General features: G+C 47.9%; 1 protein-coding gene across 3 annotated transcripts in view; it reads right to left on the reverse strand.

The window, feature by feature from the left end:
- LOC119461863 (germinal-center associated nuclear protein) overlaps positions 1–22,561 on the reverse strand; it is a 340,872-nt gene that overhangs the window by 57,614 nt on the left and 260,697 nt on the right. For all 3 annotated transcript variants that reach the window (XM_049672737.1, XM_049672736.1, XM_037723233.2), the window contains one exon: positions 10,857–11,037. In XM_049672737.1, coding sequence (XP_049528694.1) covers positions 10,857–11,037 — 181 coding nt within the window. The remainder of the gene's footprint in view (positions 1–10,856; positions 11,038–22,561) is intronic.

Raw genomic sequence — 22,561 nt, forward strand, 5'->3', positions numbered from 1 at the left:
TTGTGCATTTTCTTGTTTACATGGAATCTAGCGGCCGAAAAACGTATACAATTGCAGTCTGCAGCAGGAAATAGCGGCGCATTTGGGTTATTGTTTATTAAAAGCGCACAGTACGCTTCCCACAGCACGACGTGCTGTGAAACAGATAGGGGAAGGTGCTTATTGCTATAGGGTTGGCGGCGATAGCCGTGTATGTGGCGTGGGACGACCCCGGGGGTGAATAATAAACTGAGTGTGTCCCGCCGTTTTCATGCAAGACGGGCGGGCGAGTATTGTGGTGAAGCTGGCATGGCAGGTGGCGATGTACTGTCCTCGATGGCGCGTGCCTCGCGCATTTTCTTGTGTTCATGGAATCTAGCGGCCGGAAAACGTATCATATTGCCACGTAGCCTGCATTCAGGTACCACGCAGATAGCTTTGAACGCCAACAGCGTCCATCACGACACGCGGAGTGCGCCTGTCTACCGGCCTGCGTGCGCACGAGCTCCAACCTAGAAGCTGCCCCACCAATGAGAAACGACAGCGTGTGGTTTTCATCGAGGGAGGCCACGAGCGGCGTTCGAAGACGGTGGCACGCGACCGAGAGCAGGCAACTCAGTGATTCCCTTTAGCTCTGGGCACAAGTTCGCCCTTTAATAAATAGTTTATTTTTTGTAAACCTGTGTTAAGGAGGGAAGTGGGTTTTAGAAAAAAAAATTTACTTTTCAAGATATGGTGCTGAAAAGTTGTACCTATATGCAATGATGCGTGCTTATGTTGAATATGTAGTCCATTTTTGGTTATCTCCCCTGGTTCTAATTTTATATGAGCTTCCTTGAAATAATTTTTTGCGTAGGTTTGCAAAATAGCTTATGCTTAGATTTCTCAAAATAGGGTATCTATGGCTTCTGTATGATTCAAGGAGTGCCATAAGACCAGCCTTATTGCTCTGCCTTAACTAGAACACAAGTTGCAAGACTTCAAAGTTGATGACTTCAAGTTGATGACTTCAAAGTTGACACTGATGGACTTCAAAGTTAAGCACCAGAAAAACACTCCTTCAAGTTTCAACTTCAAAGCCACACAACTCATGTTCTAGGTAAGATAGAGCAATAAGGTTGGTCTTACGGCATTCCTTGAATCATACAAAAGTCATTGGTACCCTATTTTGAGAAATATAAACATCAGATATTTTGCAAATCTGTGCAGAAAATATTTAAAGAACACTAGCATAAAATTGCAACCAAAGAAGATAAACAAAAATGGACCTCATATTTGAAATAAGCACAAATAAATACATATACATGCGAGTTTCCAGTGCTATACCTCAAAGAATAAAGATTTGAAAAAATCTTCGGTCAAAGGCCCACATGTCCCCTTAACTGAAGTCGCTACAATATGATTGAAGTTTGGTGATGTACTGAACATTGGTGCCGAATAATCACGTTTTGGAGGAATGTACGAACTGGTAAGAAGTAAGCTTAACTCTATTGGGTATTTTGGGAAATTGTATGTAACAGGTTTGTATCAACGAGGTTCTACTGTATTCCAAGTTTCACACATCTTATGCAAAGACTGGTGTGCTTTCAGGCCATATTTCATGCGAGCTGACCATCTCTAATAACAAAAAGCATGCTTTGAACTTTCAACTTGGTTTTTCTTTTTCAGCGGTGACTCTTGGTGTCCTAGCACGATTCCGAAACCACAACAACCTGTTTCAAAATGCGTGCCAGAAGTTTACATGTCAGGCACGTGATGTCAATGCAGAAACGGCCACTTCCATCGCTTACGCTCAAAGGCATGCTCAAAATCAAGCATTACCTGAAGCGTGCGTGGCCAGCCCGTCTCCCCCCTCAAGAGGACAGGTGCGAACTGTCTCGCAGACGCGCGACATGTAGCCAGGTGGGTACGATTAGCTGCGTGTGGTAGGGCCTTTAATTTTCACTGCTAGTGCACAAATTCTTATACTTGAGCGACCCAATCTCAGCCCAAATTTGCACACACATGTGCAAGGATTTGGGGAATTCAAGAATTTAGGTCGATTATAAACGTGACCGATATTGATCATGTGCTTTTTGATGATGTGTGGTGTTTTATGGCGCAAGGGCCAGTTATGGCCAAAGAGCGCCATGCCAGTGTTTGTGAGTGTGCAGTGGAGCGATGAATTCTGAGAAGTAGATGAAGCGTGGCTGTAAAGGGGCCTAAAAATAATCGCTGTAAAGTGCGTAAAATATACATGTACTAAAATCATGGCAATGACTCATGAGGTGTACTATGAAATGAAGAATGCACTGAGAAAGAATGACACAATATTTAAAATATTTAGGATGCAGTAATTGGCAAGAAGCACTACTGCCTAAACAGAGCCCTTGAACCACAAGGGCCTGGAGGCATGTGCTATAAAAAACTATCACAGCGGCATCCTCTGGAGAGCGGATGCGCTACGACCTTAACGGGCTAATAACATGCAGGACCACATCGTTCAAGAAATCGACGACTGCTTTGGCGTTAAAAAGCGGTTCTTCACCAAGAAACATGATGGGATGAAGAGGCACATGATACCGGTACGCTTGAGGAAAATATTTCTTTCTCTCTGTTTCGGCTTCCCGACACTCCATGAGGACATGGAGGACGGTCAGCCTCTCACCACATCTACCACAGGTTGGCGGTTCATCACCAGTAAGCAAAAAATTGTGGGTGCCATATGTATGTCCTATTCTTAGACGACAGAACAGGACATCAGTTGGTCGTGTTTTCGTTACGGGGGGCCAGAAACCTAACTGTGGTTTTATCAAGTGAAGCTTGTTATTTCTTTCTGCATCCCACAAGCGTTGCCAGTGGCTTCGCAGTTTCTTTCGCAGGAAAGGCTTCAAATCTGTTGCAGGAACAGCAGCTGTAGAGAGATGTAATGCCTGAGATGTAACTGATGTGGCCATTTGGTCTGCTCGAACATTACTCTCAATGCCTCTATGGCCCGGCAACCAGCATATAATCACATGCTGGTTAGATATATACGCTTTACACAGAATGGAATAGAGCTGATTAAGTACAGGGTTTTTGTGTTTACAGAGTGATTGCAATGCTTTCACAACACTTTGCGAGTCTGTAAATATGATAGTCTTTTTAAGTTTTGATTTCATTATATACTTTACAGCCGATAATATTGCATAGGCCTCAGCCGTAAAGATACTTGTCTCCGGGTGCAGTACACCGGATTCTGAAAAAGATGAACCGATGGCTGCATAAGATACCCCGGCACGTGACTTGGAAGCGTCTGTGTAAAACTCTGTACACGAGTATTTAGATTTGAGTTTTAAGAAATGCATTCTAATGTGTGCCTCTGGCGCGTGTTTAGTGACCTCTACGAACGATGTGTCACACACTATGAGCGGCCACTGCCACGGCGGCAACAGTTTCACTGGAGCCATAGGCCATTGTTCAAGCAGCCCATTTCCTCACTGAGGCTCCTCACACGCAAAGAGAACGGCTTTCTCGCTGCAGGTCGATTATGGAAGAGTGTGGCAGCGGTCATGTCAATTATAGTTGAATAAGAAGGATGTTCAATGTTTGCTTGTACTTTCAGAAAATAAGTAAAACTGCTGTATGATCGCTGCAGATGAAGTGACCACTGATTCGACTCTACATAGAGGCTCTGGATTGGACTTGTCCTGAAAGCACCATTCGCGAGACGGATACCCAAGTGGTGAACGGAGTCTAGTATTTTTAGCGCACTTGGCGTTGCAGAATTATAAATTATTGACCCGTAATCAAGGTGTGAGAGGACAAGACTTTTATACAAGTTAAGCAAACACTTTCGATTACTACCCCAAGTCGTTCGCGACAGAAGCTTTAAAAGGTTCATTGTCTTCAGGCATTTTGCCCTCAGATTCTTAAGATGAGGAATAAATGTGAGTTTACAATCTAAAATGATTCCTAAAAACTTGTGCTCGCTGCTCAGAGAGAGCGCATCTCCTTTGATTGCAATACTTGGGACTGGCATTACGCCTCTCTTGTTAGTAAAGAGTAGGAAAGTGCTCTTCTGGTCATTTACTTTAAAACCATTTTCATCTGCCCATTAGGACAATTTGTTTATTCCAAGCTGCACTTGTCGTTTGCAGATGGCAATACTGCATGACTTGAAGGCTATTTGCACATCGTCGACATAAATGGAATAAAACATTGTGCGTGGAATGACTGTGTGCAGGGAATTCATTTTTACAATAAATAGTGTGCAACTAAGCAAGCCTCCCTGTGGCACACCGGTCTCTTGGGTGAATGACTTAGACAAAGCGTTACCCACTCTTACGCGGAATGTGCGATTAGATAGGTAACTTTCGATTGTATTTAACATGTTGCCACGGACACCCATCGCCGAAAGATCTCGGAGAATGCCGTAGCGCCATGTCGTGTCGTAAGCTTTTTCTAGGTCGAGAAACACTGAGAGGCTGTGGGGTCTCACACGGGCTCTTGGGACAAAGGAACGACAACACAGTAGCGCAAACAATCAAAAGGGCATTTATTGCACCTTTCATACACTAATACACACTAGTCGAATTACTACCAATAGAACATTCACATGGGTGCGCGACAAATCAAGGAAGTCCGACTCACCGCGACCTGATAGCGAGCGAATATGTTCGCCCCATGCTGTGACACCATCGCCTAGTCATTCACATGTGCGGTCACGCGAACGGTGGCGCGTTCGAACGATCCGTGTTCGTCCATACCGGTGCCCCGCTCCGAGCCATGCGAGACGTCTTGCGAAGCGTGGATCGGCGCACGTGCGGGACGTCCGACTCGTTTGACTCAAGAAAGCAAGCTTTGCTCACGTGAACTTAGCATCTGAAATGCCACCCGAAATGTTTGCTGGCCGAATTGAACATCGTACCACGTGGGCGATGCGTGTGCCAAATTCCTCTCCCTTGCACTACTTTAGTACTTGGCGAGTGCGTTGAGTGTACGCAGCGTGAGCGAAGTCACCCCTGGTTTGCTGTCACCTGCACATCGTCAGCGCTGCTGCCCCGGACTACAATTGAGCTACCCCAGGCGATGGACATGCCACAGGCCAGTTCGGCGCAGCGATTTCGGCGGCCGCCTGTGTCCGGCTCGCAACCCTCGGCGGCTGGGAAAAGAGCCGGCAGTCACCAACGGCTACAGCGGCTCTCGCCGGCAGGGCGCGTCGGCGCGAGCGACGCTTGCTCGTGCCGACTTCTGCGTCGCCGTTTCTGGAGTCCTGTGCTGGAGTCGTGCCATCGAATCTGCAGCGCTGATGCTGTGACCAACGGACGCCAGCGGTGAACCCCAGAGACAATCTCGGCTCGCATGTTGTGGATAACGTGTGGACATTTCCTAGGCGGCGCCACTGTCGCATGTACTAACTTTTGTTCGCGACGCACGCGTTGATAGGCCTTGTGACATGTTTCGCCGGAGTATGTGTAGTGATTTAAGGTTGGGGGGATGTGGGGATGCGCGACTCTGGCGCGTCTCCTGTGGTCCGGCTTCACCATACGGCTGGGCGCCGGAGGCGGTCGTAGTGGTTGCGGCGCGTTGCGGGAGATGGCGCGAGTGTCGCGATGCTAATGCCACCGAACGGCGGCGTTAGCATCGGTCGGTGGTGTTAGCATCGGTCGAAGGCGCTCTCTCTTTGAGTTGGGATCGGTGGGCGACGCGGACGTCCCGCGCGTGCGCCGATCCACGCTTCGCGAGACGTCTCGCGTGGCTCGGAGCGGGGCGCCGGTATGGACGAACACGGATCGTTCGAACGCGCCACCGTTCGCGTGACCGCACACGTGAATGACTAGGCGATGGTGTCACAGCATGGGGCGAACATATTCGCTCGCTATCGGGTCGCGGTGAGTCGGACTTCCTTGATTTCTCGCGCGCCCATGTGAATGTTCTATTGGTAGTAATTCGGCTAGTGTGTATTAGTGTATGAAAGGTGCAATAAATGCCCTTTTGATTGTTTGCACTACTGTGTTGTCGTTCCTTTGTCCCAAGAGCACGTGTGAGACTCCACAAGGCAGAACTGCTTATGTATAAAAGCATACCTAATATAAGACTCAATGCGAACAAGGTGGTCTGTTGTGGACATACCTTCTCTGAAACCACATCGCAAGGGGTCTAGTAGTTTGTTATTTTCAAGGAAACAGATTAAGCGCCTGTTTATCATTTTTTCAAATAGTTTGCACAGGCAGCTTGTTAGCGCTATTGGCCTGTAGCTGCTGGCTAGGGATGGGTCTTTGCCTTGTTTTAGCACGGGGATGACTATAGCTTCCTTCCATAAGGACGGGATATACCCATCCGCCCACATGGCATTGAAAAGATACAGGAGTGTTTTCAGAGTTTCAGGATGTAGGTACTTAATCATTTCATATATGACACGATCACCGCCTGGCGCCGAGTTCAGTTAAAGTAAACGGATAGTTGTAGGCCTCACTCAATGAACCTTTACGTTTAATATGCTGTCGCTCTTCGCGTTCTTTGAACTTCAGAAATGCTTGTGTGTAGTGGGACGCACTGGATACCTGTTCGAAGTGTTCGCCCAGACAATCTGCCTGGTTTTCCAGGCTCTCACCTTGGGTACTGACTAACGGTAATGGGTGTACCTCCCGGCCTTTTAATTTATTTACTCGATTCCACATTTTTGTTTCATCAATGTAAGAATTTATACCGGAGATGTACTTCTCCCAACTCTCCCTTTTTAGGACGTCAACGCGTTCTTCTACCCTGGGACTTTATTTGTTCGAAACTAATCAAGTTTTCGGCAGTTGGAGAGTTGCAAAATGGTACCTAAGCTTTGTTTTGATTTTTCCCTGCTTGTTTACATTCTTTATTCCACCACGGGATGCGACGTTTATTCGCAAGTCCGTTAGTTTGACGGATGCATTTCGTGGCAGCGTCAATTATAAAGGCTGTTATATAGGCCACAGCATATTCTATATTAAAGGAGGCAATATCATCCGTGGTTAAATATGTAAGTTCTTGGAAAGGTTCCCAGTTAACCGTGTCAACCTTCCATCGGGGAATGTGTGGTGAGCATATATCTTGTTTTGTTAAGTTTAATATAATTGGGAAGTGGTTGCTGCCAAAGGGGTTCTTGTGAACAGACCACTCCAGGTACGGAATTATTGTACTCGACACGATATCTATGGAAGAGTATGTATTATGCGCCACGCTGTAGTACGTTGGCTCTTTCTTATTAAGTAAACATGCTCGTGAGGAAAAAAGAAAGTTTTCAATTAGGCGACCCTCGCATCGCAACGTGAGTCCCCCCACAAAGTGTTATGTGCATTTAAGTCTCCGACAACAATGTATGGAGCCGGAAGTTCATATATATAGTTTTGAAATTCGGTTTTATTAAGTTGATAACTGGGAGGGATGTATATAGAACTGATAGTGATTAGCTTGTCAAAAAGTACCCCTTGGAGAGCAACTGCCTCTAGGGGCGTACGAAGTTTTATTTCCCTGCAGGCAACACCTCTGTCGACTATGATAGCCACACCACCGGATGACACAACAGTGTCCTCGCGGTCTTTGTGAAAAATAGCATATCGCCTGAGGAAATTTGTTTGTGTATGTTTGAGGTGTGTTTCTTGAACACACAGCACCCCGGGACTAAATTTGCGGAGGAGTTCTTTAATGTCGTCAAGATTTTGAAGGAGACCTCTGACGTTACAATGAACTATTTGAGTGCCCATATTAAAAAGAGTTTCGTTCTGTGTGTTTAGGAAAAGAGAGTTAGCTTACAGAACCCTTTAGAGGCCCTGTAATGCGGGGTTTCTCTTTTTTGGAGCGGTCGAGAGATTCTCGCCGCTCCTTAGGCGCTGGCTGTGCCGTCTGGCTAGAAGATGTGTCCATCGGCTCTTGCGGCGTGTTGGACACCCGCTCTTGTGAGCGGTTTGTTCGCGGTGAAGGCCTCGTCTCGAGGGACGAGACCCTGGAGGCCACCAGCCCGGAGGTCGATGGCCCCTTCGGAGATGGCGGAGCAGCACTAGCTGCAGCCGCTGAGGGGGCGGATGGCGTCACCGCCGGCTCACTACGTGTGTGCCAGACAGCCGCTGAAGGCCGTTGTGGCGCAGCCCCCTGACGCGTGACATCGGCAAAGCTGGTTTTTGGCAGGTAGGACACCTGCCTTCGTGCCTCTTTGAACGAAATGTTTTGTGTAACTTTAATCGTGACAATTTCCTTTTATTGCGATAGCAATTATATGGACACTCAAAAGCAGATTTCTGCCGTCGGCGTCGCCGTCGCCGTGAGGTTCCGTATGACGTCAATGGAGATGAAATCGTGACCGCGCGCCGCCGAACGCTGTATGTGCGAGTGAAAGGGCGCGAGGGACGCGCTCTTTCACGGGGAGTGAACGCACGGCGGAGAACAAACGCGCGTTCCGCGCCGTGCTTGCTTAAGGGCTGCAGAAGTAGGCGTCTCTTTCCTCCTTTACAATCACCATATATGTGGAGCAAACGCGCCTTCTTCCGATGCGCGAGAGGCCGTGGGGGAGGGAAGGAAGGGGGAGGGAAGGGAGGCGACGTTTAGCTGCGGCACCAAGTGCCTATTTATATCAGAGGCTCCGGCAACAGTCACCAACGCCGCACGCATTTTGAGCGAACGCGGGCAAAACACCGACGGCGTCAACAACAGTTCTGCGCGTTGCCGGTGCTGCTGCATGTCCAAGTTTATACAGCTGACAAAGCTAATATCATTACTCCGTATAGCTCTCTACAAATTTGCTATCGCAATTGATGCTTCACCTTTCAGGTGAAACTGCGACTTTTTCTTTTTTCCAGGATGGGCAGGACCGCGAGTATGCGGCGTGCTCCCCTTCACAGTTTACACAATGTGGAGTCTTATTGCACGTTTCAGACGTGTGTTCAGAAGCACTGCATTTGGCGCAAGTAGTTCGACCACGACAGCTCTGTGAGCTATGGCCAAATCTGTGTCATTTGAAACATCGCAGGGGATTAGGAATATACGGCCTGACTCTGATCTTCATGTAGCCTGCCTCGATAGTCTCGGACAGTACACTTGTGCCGAAGGTTAGAATGACATGCTTGGTCAGAATTTCTTTTCCGTCACACCTCATCTTAATTCTTTTGACATTGACGTTTTGGTCACTCCAGCCCTCTAATAGTTCTGCTTCACTTAGCTCCATCAAATCATCATCCGAAACTACACCACAACTGGTGTTCATAGTGCGGTGCAGGGTCACAGTGATGGGAAAGTCTCCAATGGATACTAGGTTCTGTAGTTTTTCAAGTTGTTTCATATCTCGGAGTTCAAGAAGGAGGTCGCCGCTAGCCAATTTCGTAGCTTTGTGGCCAGCTCCTATTGTCTCTGTCAGGCATTTCGAAATGAGGAAGGGAGAGATCGCGCTCACTGCCTTTTCAGATTTTACACTGTGTATGACGTGGTAGCGGGGAAAGTTTTCTTTGTGGTGCCCAAAAAATTGAAACACTTCTTCGGTGCGCCCCCTTTTCTGGGGGCGATCGGGTAACGCGGGGCAAAGCCATCAAAATAATATTCATTCGGCAGGAACGCCAGCCACCCACCATGGAGCCCAACAAGGGGACGATGTAGGACCTGTAACACAAGTCCCACAAACGCCAGCCGTACGTTCCAGCTATAACCAAATACGTATAACAAAGGGTGGTTATAACACACAAGGTTAACCGTCGCCGCCAGGAATGTTGGAAGTAAATGGAAGAGAAAAGGAGACAGGAAAGATTAAAAGTGAGGAGAAAGACGAAGACTGGAGAGAAGAACAGGAAAAGGCGACTGCCGATTTCCTCCGGGTGGGTCAGCCCGGGGGTGCCGTCTACGTGAAGCAGAGGCCAAAGGAGTGTGTTGCCTCTGCCGAGGGGCCATGAAGGTCCAAACACCCGGCTTCGGCTCAACTGCCAGGATCCCCTTTTCCCCGGACACGGCTAAGCAACGCACGGCGACACGTGGGAGGGTCCAACCCTCATGTGCTCGGGTACGTGGTGTCGCAACACACCAAACGCCTGCTTACGCAGACGCCCCTGCGGGGGATCATGTGCTTTTTAGGAAACCACTCATCAATTTATTCATTAGTAATAGTCAAGGTTAAGTTTCATAGCACTCTCCCTTGCTTGGTATAAATCTCAAATGTTGCGCAAGAGACCATACTTTTTCCAACTTTTAGGAGTTGCAGAAAAATAACCAGGCTGCGTAAATTTCATTCAGTCAGCTTTATTATTAACGAAAGTGGGCCTCTGAAGTGCATGCTCCTTTAAATCTGTATTGGCAAATCAGTTCTGTGGAATGCCACAAGGTGGAGGAAGTATCATCTACCCCAATGTTGTATGAAGCTACAAAGGAAATCCATACGCCTTGCAGTTCTGGGATTCCAACCGGGGACCTTTCTGGGGCGTTGGTCCCAGAAATAATGATTATCGTTTGGGGCAAGCTGGCTTCTAATCAACTGCAGCAATCATTTCAAGTAATAATATCAGAATGTACACGGGCAATTCAGCTACAGAGTACGCTTTTTGTACTAATATTTCATTCGTTGACCCTATCAGTGTCACTGATGTACCGGTATGTTTACGCGTTTCTGTCCCACCATGTCACTGATGCCCCCTTTACCTTCTCCACTCTCTGCCCTAGGATACCAAGAGTGCATTTTTCTTTAACCATATCATTTTTCTCCCTTCTGCATAACCAAAAGTAAACCGTTGCGTTAATTTTATAATGTCCGAGGAAAAAACACATTGCAGTGGGTGCATCAGCTCCGAAAAAACCCGACACTGAAAGGGGTAAAAGGACCCATGAAAGAATCAAAACAAAACCGCAGTGGACCACTCTGATTTCTATTCCAGATAAGATTCTTGGTCATCAGCCTACTGTGGATTGCTCACCTTCCGAGCAGAGCTGCCTTCTGGTGGGCGAGGCACCAATGCTGGTCGCACAGCTGCTCGACGTAGCTGCTCAACGTAGCCACCTCGCAAGTGTCACCGCACACTTCCGATAGCTTCAATGACTTCACGTGCCTGCACAGTGCCTTGAGGCGGTGGGGCTCATTCCAGTCTTGGCTGTACCCTGCACCGTGACAAAGACATTTTGTAATGATGATTTATTGACATCCCCTTCGAAATGGGGCGGCGACACCTACTTGGGTTAATCAGGTATGCTATACATGCTTTTCATTCCAGCATTTTTGCATACATCTCGTTAATCTTTTTTTCTTTTCCTGTCTATCTTGTGCCACTACCTATGCCTGTAACGAATCCAGTCATATCAATTGCTTCCCTGCTTTATTTCCACCAATAGTCTAAATGTCTCTTGCTTATCTCGACTGCTGACTGGTTGATGCTCCCGTCCACATTAAATCCAAGCACTTCTGGAAGATCGGGCTCAGCAGGTGAATCCCTTCGCATTCCATTAGAATGTGCTGAGTAGTCTCCAGATTTTTGCTGCAGCAGATACATGCCTCATCTTGTTGCGAATATTTGCTCCAGTATGTTTTTGTCCTTAGGCAACCAGCTCGAGCCTCGAATAGCAAGGTAAAGTGGAAGCTTGGGCAAGTTGGTGATTCAATATCGACATGTCTGCACAACACAAAAGACGAGGACACAAGAAAGAACACAACATAGGCGCTGTTCATAGCAAGGCACTTCCATTTCTGTTATTGTAAAGATTTCCCTTTTTAATTTATTTATTCGCATTCTTGCAAATCAACATGGCCTTTTTTGTTTCCATTCTTTGCACCCAATTCACTGTCTCTGTTGTTCTCACTTTCTTCCCCATCATCAATTATGCCCCATTTGGGGGCATGTAAGGTACATTAGATAAGCTTGCAGATGCTGACTAAAAATCACACATATGATATCTGCCAGTTCAGGTCATCAACCAGCCACCATCTCCAATAAATGGCAGAAATACTGTATTCTAAAAGCTTGCAGACATTTATACGTGATACCACCCGACTTAAAATGTACCAGTAACTTAAACGTAAGTAAACATAACACAAGAGGGGTGCAAACGTTTTAAAATTTCAGGTACTATTAAATATTATATTTTTAACAGTCGTATTCGATTCAGAAATTAGTATTTAGTTAAATAACGGCGCTGGGTAGACAAGGACACAAAGAAGAACACAACACTGGCACTGATTCACAACTCAATATTATTTCAAGGAAAATTCACATTTATACACCATGGCCGATAGGGCAACAAAAAGCGATTGTACACGCGCGGCAGTAACCATTCGGGTGATGAGTCGAACCACACGAGGCAAAAACTATAGCGTCATCAAAACAAATAAAAACCAACAGAAGGTTATCTTTGTCAAACTCAAGCTGCCCCAAAACACTGACTTGAAAAATCTTAACACTTTATTACTAAGAGCGACAGACAACTTAGTAACACATCTTTCCCCTTCCCTATCGATATGATAGGCTTCCATAAGCTCCCTAGTAGTTTAATCTTTATGCCAGAGCAAATCATCTGTATTCCTTTCTATCTGTCGGCACCCACATTCTCTACAATGAACCTGCAAATGCAAACCCCCCCGTACCTTTTAACGATGACAAGTGCTCCTAATCTGATGTTTACACATAGGCCGGTCTGGCCCACATAAACCTTCCCGCATCACACTGGTAACCTAAACCCGACAGCAGATCTGCATCGCACGTATCTATTTTTTAACTTCTCAGAACAAAAAGTACATTCCCTACCATGGTGTGACAATTTTTTATGCAAATGGGAACAGATCGTGACCAGTTCGTTGGGGGCGGACAAGACCACACGCACTCCATACCTACTAGCCACGTTTTTCAAGCAATGCGAAAACTTGTGCAAATATGTCACCACAACCGGTTTTTTTTCATAACGCGTGGGTTCTTTGTTTTTTGCCTTATCAGCACCCTTTACTCACTTAATCAGTTTTTGGCAGGGCCTCAAGATTTCACTATCCGGATAACCCACGTTCTGTATTCTCTGGATCTGGCCGAGAAAGCTCTCCCTCAATGAATGGTCGCAAGTCTTCTCAATGCCTCCTTTACTAGATGCCCGTCGCGTTGCTCGCTTTCCCATTGGGGCGGCGGTTCCCTTAGTTCAGCATAAATTCCGTGAGGCGGCGCTCGTTGCCTTTTCAACTTCCGGCGGCGGCGGCAGCGGTCGAAGACTTCCGCCGGCGCTTCGATAGCGCCTGCCGACTCCGAGACGGTAACAGATGCTACAGTAATCTCAGAGGCCGCAGCACGTGATCTAAGTTGCAGACGTGCGCCACAAGTGGCGCTCATTGCCTTTTCGTGGAGAAGAGAAATGGGAGAGGGCACGGAACCGGGTTTACCGGACCACGCGGCAGGCATCTAGTAAAGGAGGCATTGGTCTTCTGTAGCACGGCATAAAAAATACTGGTTTTTACTATTTTACAGTGACCTGAGAAAAAATTTAAAAGCGCCTTTACCGAACGAGGCTTATATAACCTACACATATGGTCCTCCAGAAACCTCAGTCCTAAATCCAGGAATTGAAGCTCACCTCTGGCAGGCAACTCAAGGGTAAAATTCAAACGTTGTGGAGATGGGTTTACACCAGGCTTACCCTACGAGCGACGGTCAGGAAAGGGTACGACGCTCCTCCACTCCGCAACGCACGAAGGCGCTACGGCAGGGTTCGTCGACTCTCCGACATGGCGCAGAGAAGGCCCCGGAGTCAGATTGCCAACAAACACGGTTTTATTCACCCAAGATACACCAGAGTGCTACAGTCACGGCGCTTACAGGCCAAGGCTCACCGCAAGACCGATTGAGTACGCGCGTCCGCTGCGCTAGGGCTAACCGGGTAGCGGTCCGAAAAGCACGATAACGAGGAGTCGCGAGAACCAAGGTCTCATGTAACCACCTCGATGCGAGCCTGTGAGCATCTCTCGCGGCGAGGAAGCGCTCAGCGGACAAGAGCTCGGGTGGAGAGGGTGTCCGGGGGCCACCGCGCGGGAGCCCAATCAGGGTGCGTCCCGGTGACGTGTTTTCGCGGGGCAAGTCCAATCCCAGGGGGGGGGGAGAAGCACGGTTTGCGCGGGAAAGTAGGTAAGGCGCGCTCACCATGTCCACCATGTTGCCGATTCGGCGGCGGTTCCCGGAGATAGGGCTAAGCGCCACGCGCGAGCTAGGGGACAAGGCGCGGGAAGGCACATCCCCGCAACGTTTACCGCATTCCTTAAAAATCTTCAAAATATCAACTATCTTACTGTTTAAATTCTCTCCTCCCGTGAAGATCAAGAAATCATCAACGTACCTAAAGACACTAAAGGCCAAACTTCCTTAACTTCTAGCAATAAAATTATCAACTCTACTAAGAAAATAATCGCTTAAGGCTGGGCCACCCTCGACCCAATACAGATTCTCGACTTCTGCAACACCGTGCTCCCTTTCCAATCATCTGTTGCCACTCTTGCAGTCTCCTCTGTTGTGCGTACGTTGTCTCAGAACACGCTACCGCCAAGGAGTCTTGGAAAAATGTGCTTGCCACCACCATTCCGAGTTCCTATGGAACGTGGTGCGGCCAACACTACCAAACAGAAACAAGAGATATCCACAAAGTGAAGTTTGCGTTCTAGGAGACTGTTCCCTTCCCGTTCGAAAGGCCTGGGTTCAAAGTTTGCCTTTGAACCAAAAGTGCCCCCTGCCGAAACAATACATGTTTAAGAAACAATACAGGCTAGATATACCGGGTGTTCAAAATTAAGCTTTATGGTTTTCTTAAAATTAGGCACTGGGAGGCACGTGAAGACAACCTGCGCAAGTAAGCTATGTGGCCAGGGGGACACAAAGTGAGATGATAATCATCGCTGTCAGCAGCGAATTAACTAAAATTTAAAAATTAACTTTTTATTGACTGCAGTAAGTGTGTATGCTTGTATTCAAAAGTTAGAGGCAGTCGTGTTTCTACACAGTTTCACTTGGAGGAATTCTTCTAGCATGTCTGTGCTCCGAGATATCCAACTCCAAATTTTAAAAGCTCCTCCCTGATGTGACGCGGCTGTTGCGTGCGGCATTTAGTCTGACAACGGGGCGGAGGCATTGGCAAAGATAATAACTGTCCCCCTTCCTATCACGGCTGGCGAAAAAAAAAAAAAAAAACATCGAGGAACCCGTTACCGCTGTCGGAACACGCGACCGCGAAGCCTGTAAAGATGGCGGCAGCTGCCATGCCGAGATAATGGCGCGAGCGGAGAAGCCAGACGGCAGTGAGCGTGCGTAAAGGTGACTAGACGACCGGGCATGGTCCTTGCCTGAACTACGCAAGTAAAGTGACTGCTGATTCCCAAGTACCGCAGCCGTGGCCTAGTGGTAGAACGCCCGCCTCGGCTGCGGGAGGCTGTGGGTTCGATTCCCACCGCCGCCGGGCACCCACTGGTTCAAAAGGGTACAAGAGCACCCCGGCCTGGCGTTCGGCTTCCTTCAGGGGTGATACGCTTGGGAAAGGAACATGCGCCCTGAATTCCCGTCGAAACCAACGTGAGCACGGAAATCAAGTGGTGTCTGGGCCGCTCCCATGGCGGTCATTTCCCATGTGGCGCCCCAAGCACCTATTGAGGTGGGGGCACCTTCGGGTTGAGGTCAAACACCCAGGTCAAACCAGTTTTATTGAAATCAAGACCAACAACTGCACCATCAACAGCAGAAACCTTTTTAGCTATGCTAACGAGTATTTCATACTGCCGCTTTAAGTTTGGTCTTGTCATGCACAAATCTCATGACAACACTTCACCCATCAAGATGTCAATTAATTCCCTAAAAATGTTCAAAATGCCTCCCTTCCACAGCAACGCAAAGCATAAACCGCTCTCGCGTCGACTCGATAACTCTGCGCAGTACGACAATTGAAATAATTCTTGAATAATTAGAACGACGCCAGAATAATTCTTCCGACTGATACTGTTTAGAAACACGACTGCCTCTAAGTTTTCAATACAAACATACCCACTTACTGCAGTCGACAAAAAATCATTGTTCAATTTTAGTTAATAGGGCTGCTCACAGCGATAATTATCAACTCACTTTGTGCCTCCCTGGCCACATAACTTATTTGCACAGGTGGTCTTCGCGTGCCTCCCAGTGCCTAACTTTAAGAAAAGCATAAAGCTTAGTTTTGAACACCCGGTATTATCAGGCGCAGCCGCCAAGCACATGGCTGTATTGGGTAACGTCCTTTTCCTATAAGCTCGAGAAACCGATACCTGGTTTCGGTACAGGTCTTCTTCCTCTTTCTGGGGTTTTACGTGCCAAAACCAGTTCTGATTATGAGGCACGCCGTAGCGGAAGGCTCCGGATTAATTTTGACCATCTGGGGTTCTTTAACGTGCACTACAACGCAAGCACACGGGCATTTTTGCATTTCGCCTCCATCGAAATGCGGCCGCCACGAATCCCGCGATCTCGTGCTCAGCAGCGCAACGCTGTCTGAGCCATCACGGTGGGCTACAGGTGTTGCTCTAGCCGTATAAAACGCGGTTTTATCGTGAGCAGAAACGGTGAATTTCGGTAAATAAGAAAGGCTACTATCATCATCATTGACAGAAGCTCAGAAAAAACCTGGATCCGCCCCTGGGTGCGTCTCCCGTTTTGTTCCTGAAGGTGAGCAAGCCAGATGCGTGTTTGAATGTCCTGACGTGTGCACTCACTCTTCTTCGACCCGGAATAGAATTCGCCTGTGAATTCAGTGGTTCAATTTTTGGAGCGGAACTACCTCAGAATGTGTATGTCAGATAAAGAAAGAATGTTTGTGGTGATACTGGAAAGTGTGTTTGCGGAAAATTCTGAAAAAGCAGCTTTGAAGAATTTTTCCAGACGGCTGTTAAAGCATCAAAAGTCATCAACAGCAGGCCTTTGCGATGCTACAGGATAGAAATCTGGAAAGCCTGACGTCTCGAGTCAAGAAGGCAAAAGAATTAAAACTGCAGGTATTTTTTTCAGTTAAAACCCATAAACCCGATTTCCCGTTCAGGGCCATTATTTCGGAAAAGGGGACTTGGCAATTTGTAATTTCGGGGTACCTGCAAAAACAACTTGAGACTCTAAACGTTGTGGACCATTTTTATGTTAGTAGCTCAGATAGCGTGGTTAACTTTCTTAAGACACAGAATCTAGGTTCACGTTCGGCTTTTAGTAATGACGTTGAAGATATGTTCTATTCGCTACCGCATAATGAACTTATGAAGAGTGTCAGGTCTTGTGTGGTTGATAATGACGAAGCCAAATTTTGTTAGTACTAATTGCGGAACTTCTGTGAACATTTTTTTAGAATTGTTGTCATTTTATTTGCACTCTATGTTTGTTGATTTGAAAGGGAGCACTGTGTTGCAGAAGTCGTGAATCTGTATAGGGTCGAGGGTGGCTCCAGCCTTAAGCCATTATTTTCTTAGTAGAATTGATAATTGCATTGCTAGAAATTTAGGAAGTTTGGCTTTTAGTGTCTTTAGGTTGTCGGGATAAGGAAGGGGATGCCAACGGCCCTCTGCCTCGACACACCGAGCCCCGCGGTTGGCGCATGCCTGCGCATCAACCGCGGTCCGGTACAAGCTTGAGGAAACAATAGACGACAACCACGTGTACACTCGGAAAGCATTTATTACGACTGCAACTAACACTTCGAGCAGGCCAGCTAGCTATAGTTGACATCGCTGAGGGTTCCCTCGAAGAGAATAATACACTAGGTAAAGAAGGGCTTCCGACTTACCAACTGGGGAATACGGGGGGGCCGCGGCGTCTTTGCCGCGGCAAGAACGCGGTTGACTAACCACGTGCGGGAATACGGGAGCGACGGCGGAGACTTCCGCCGTTGCCGCTTGCTGGCGACCAAAGAGACCTGGGCGATATCAGCGGGATCTCACGTGACCCACCCGGTGGCGCTGATAGCGCTTGCGATTCCCGTGCGCCGCCCCGCGAAAGGAAAGTTTCCCCTCTCCCAACTCTCCCTGGCACGCATGCGCCTGACGCGACGTTCGTTGCCCGTGCGGCGGTTAAGGGACCCGAGGATTCCCACATCCCTCCACCCTTAAATGTTGCCCTACGGCGGAGAATCCGGGCAGATGCGATGGTAAAGTCTGGCAGGAAATGGCAGAATCCACGTTGATAGGCGGCACAGTCCTCTGTGGTGGCCGCCCAGATATGGCAGCTGTCATCGTGGTTGACGATGACGGGGGCTGAAGATGGCTTGCCCTCAAGATGCGCGCCGCAATGTCCACCCGGGAACAGCGGGTCGGGACTTTCTCGAAGCGGCGCGCGCACCGGCACGATGAAGCTCGCACCGACGCATCCTCGTGGGAGTGTATGATGGTGGGCCTCCCTCATTGTGGCTGCCATGTGCTACTGCATCGCACCGTGAACAGGGAGGCGCCTCCGCTGCAATTTGAGGCCGAGACAGCAGGCAGGGACGTGGACGATGGCAGCAATAACAAATCCAGGCGGCTTCACTCGTTCTGCAAAGTTGTACAAATGCACTCCACAAATGCTTAGAATTAAGGCAGTAGACGCCGTCGCTGCGTCGGCCGTCTGACACGATGCTGAACTACCCGTCTACCGCATAGCTTTATGCGGCAACGGAAAAAAAGAAAAAAAAAAAAAAAAACAATCCAGTTCGTTTGAATGAAGTTATTCGCTTCGACCGAATTTTTCCGGTCCGATACAGCGCGAAAGTGGGCGATGCTCGTATGAACAAAGCGCTCTCTTGTCCCCCGAGATCTCGGTTATTCCCCCCGCAAAATATTGAGTTCATCTGAACAAAATAAGCTTTCTATTTCGAACGAGGTTTCTCCGCTCGGGCGAGTATAGTAGTACTAGCGAATCTGGTTGCACCCGCTAAATGTCACGGCATGGTCGTCTTCGAACTTACGACCGGCAGCTCCGCAGAGCCTTAGGCCTAATCGCGTCCATGATGGATACCAATGCCACAAAAGACCTATAAAGGGTTCCAATGAGCCGCCGCGAGGAAATGCAGGCCTAGCTAAGCGGTCCCCGCTCGCTGCTCAACACGCAGCTTTCGAGCCGACTCCTGGGACTGCGCCCCGCTGCGCCTAGCCAGCGTTTCCAGTGCCCGGTTCCCAGAGCCAAAGATACAGAAAGGAGGCTATTTACATATGTACAGGGAAAATCGACCACCGCACCGGCTGCTGCACTCACTCGCTTCGGGCGTACTCTTAAAAGAAAACTTGCTGCAAATCTCAGTGTCTACACGAGTTCGGCGACACTGGCGCAGCGTTAACTTGCCCTCAAGAAAGCACACACAGATCTAGCTAGCAATCACGCCTTCGGCTGAAGCCTAACGCTGGTCCGGACAGATCGTCGTCCCGTTTTCCAAGAGCTTGCCCCATGTTGGGAACGCCAAAATGTCGGGATTTGGGGGGGATGCCAACGGCCCTCTGCCTCGACACACCGAGCCACGCGGTTGGCGCACGCCTGCGCATCAACCGCGGTCCGGTACAAGCTCGAGGAAACAATAGACGACAACCACGTGTACACTCGGAAAGCATTTATTACGACTGCAACTAACACTTCGAGCAGGCCAGCTAGCTATAGTTGACATCGCTGAGGGTTCCCTCGAAGAGAATAATACACTAGGTAAAGAAGGGCTTCCGACTTACCAACTGGGGAATACGGGGGGGCCGCGGCGTTTGCCGCGGCAAGAACGCGGTTGACTAACCACGTGCAGGAATACGGGAGCGACGGCGGATGTCTTGCTGGCGACCTAAGAGAGCCGGGCGATATCAGCGGGATCTCACGTGACCCACCCGGTGGCGCTGATAGCGCTTGTGATTCCCGCGCGCCGCCCGCGGAAGGAAAGTTTCCCCTCTCCCAACTCTCCCTAGCACGCATGCGTCTGCCGCGACGTTCGCTGCCCGTGCGGCTGTTATGGGACCCGAGGATTCCCACAAGGTACGTTGATGATTTGTTGATCTTCACGGGAGGAGAGAATTTAAACAGTTGATATTTTAAAGATTTTTAAGGAATGCGGTAAACGTTTAAATTTTACCCTTGAGTTGCCTGCCGAAGATGAGCTTAAATTCCTGGATTTAAAGGGACACTAAAGGCAAATATTATTTCAACGTGGACTGTTAAAATATGATACCAGAAACCTCGAAATGCTTGTTTCGTGCCAAGGAAAGACTTATTTTAAGAGAAAATTTCGTCTGAAGCGTCGCGTACCTCTAACGCAATTCAAATCGCGCGCCCGAGCGAGGAGTGGGGGCACCATGGCCATATTGTGACATTGTGCTGCCAGTGAGTAAAACGGCACCCACAGACGGCGCTATGGCTTTTTTTGCGGAAAGTGCAAACGCGTGGCCAGAAACACAGCCGATGGCAGTATGAAAGCGGAAGTATGGTGGCGAATTGTGAACACGGTGATCATCGACGCTCGTCGCAATCGACCAACTAGTTGACGACCCTGACAACGACACATTGGCTCGCGATGCTGGGCTCGATTTTAGTGATTTAAGCTCCGATGAGCGTGACATGCGGGTGAGAGGTCGCGCTGCCGGCGTCGTTGCCTACTACGACGGCGGCCTCGACACCGGCAACGTCGGGCGATGAAGCTGGTCACCGTCTGGACTTGCCGTTGCGACTATCAAGCTGCTAGCAAATTCAAGTGCGAGTTTAGCGAGCCAGCAACACCAGTGCAGTCATAGAGGAAGGAAAACCTTTTCCTCCATGAGCGCAGTACTATGTGATAACGAAACTTCTGAAACTCGAAAGCAAGCGCGGCGCAGAGTCGATCGAAAACGAAACTTTTTGACCGCCCAGTTGTTATCAAGTGCAATGCCAAAAAGGTATTTTTATCTAAGAATCTAATAGAAGTAGACAAGTAGCATTTTCTTCCATCTTATAATCCAACAAAACAATCTTTTTAATACGAGTGGTTGAGTACTAGTGACATATCTTTTTTTAGGAGTGCCTTCGCCATCGGGTAAGTACCGGAGTGTCCCTGGGGCGTCTGTTATCGTGTCCTACATTTACCTCAATTTCTCGATTACTAAAGCTCTGTTCGCGATTATATTGACGCCTTAGACGTTCTAGAGCATTGCTCTATCACTTTAGCTTGACTTTTTTTTTGACTTTAGAGTCCATTTTAGACTGAGGTTTTTGGAGGACCATGTGTGTAGGTTATATAAGCCTCGTTCAGTAAAGGTGCTTTTCAATTTTTCCTCAGGTCACCCTAAAATAGTAAAAACTGGTATTTTTTACGCCGCGCTACGCACCGTGCTACAGATGACCTGCGACCATTCATTGAGGGGGAGTTTCCTCGGCCAAATTCAGAGAATACAGAACGCGGGTTATCCGGATAGTGAAATCTTGAGGGCCTGCCAAAAACTGATTAAGTGGGTAAAGGGTGCTGATAAGGCAAAAAACAAAGAACCTGCGCATAGTGAAAAAATAGCGGTTGTGGTGCCATATTTACGCAAGTTTTCGCATTGCTTGAAGAACGTGGCTAGTAGGTATGGGGTGCGTGTGTTCTTGTCCGCCCCCAACAAACTGGTCACGATCTGTTCCCGTTTGCATAAAAATTGTCACGCCATGGTAGGGAATGTAGTTTTTGTTCCGAGAAGTTAAGAAATAGATATGTGCGAAGCAGATCTGCTGTCGGGTACAGGTTACCACTGTCATGCGGGAAGGTTTATGTGGGCCAGACCAGCCTATGTGTGAACATCAGATTAGGAGCACTTGTCATCATTAAAAGGTACGGGGGGGGGGGGTTTGCACTGGCAGGTTCATTGTAGAGAATGTGGGTGCCGACAGATAGAAAGGAATACAGATTGTCTGTTCTGGCATAAAGATCAAACTACTAGGGAGCTTATGGAAGCCTATCATATCGATAGGGAAGGGGAAAGATGTGTTAGTAAGCCGTCTGTTGCTCTTTGTAATAAAGAGTTAAGATTTTTGGAAGTCAGTGTTTCGCGGTAGCTTGAGTTTGACAAAGATAGCCTTCTGTTGGTTTTTATTTGTTTTGATGACGCTATAGTTTTTGCCTTGTGTGGTTCGACGACACGTCACCGAAACGGTTACTGCCGCGCATGTACAATCGTGTTTTGTTGCCCTGTCGGCTATCGTGTATAAATGTGAATTTTTCTTGAAATAAAATTCAGTTGCGAGTCAACGCCAGTGTTGTGTTCTTCTTTGTGTCATTGTCTACCCAGCGCTGTTCTTTTCCTAAATATGAATTCCTACCAACTCACCCAAGTTTCTTTTCTAGTTCAGAAATTAGGTATTGAAACATTTTTGAATATTCAGTAGGAACACGAATATTTGAAACAAATAAAAGATATTGCTGCCTTTGCAGGAGCAGAAATAGTTCTTTGCATTTGTTTCTGTCAAATCTAAGACAGGATGTTGAGAAAATTCATTTTTCAAGATGCCCTGTCTTCTCCAAGTTTCCCCTGACTTTTGGAGTGAAAATTCCATGACTCAAAAGCCTCAGTAGACAGCAAGCAGTTTTGCAACACAAATTTTCTCACAAAGTAAAAAAAAAAAAAAAAAAATTGGGCAATCCAGAAGAAACAAACTTGGGGGAAAATTCGCAGCTTATACCAGACACATGAAAGTTTAATAAGCTTTCCCACTGT

The sequence above is a fragment of the Dermacentor silvarum genome, chromosome 8, assembly GCF_013339745.2.
Source record: "Dermacentor silvarum isolate Dsil-2018 chromosome 8, BIME_Dsil_1.4, whole genome shotgun sequence".
Taxonomy (NCBI): domain Eukaryota; kingdom Metazoa; phylum Arthropoda; class Arachnida; order Ixodida; family Ixodidae; genus Dermacentor; species Dermacentor silvarum.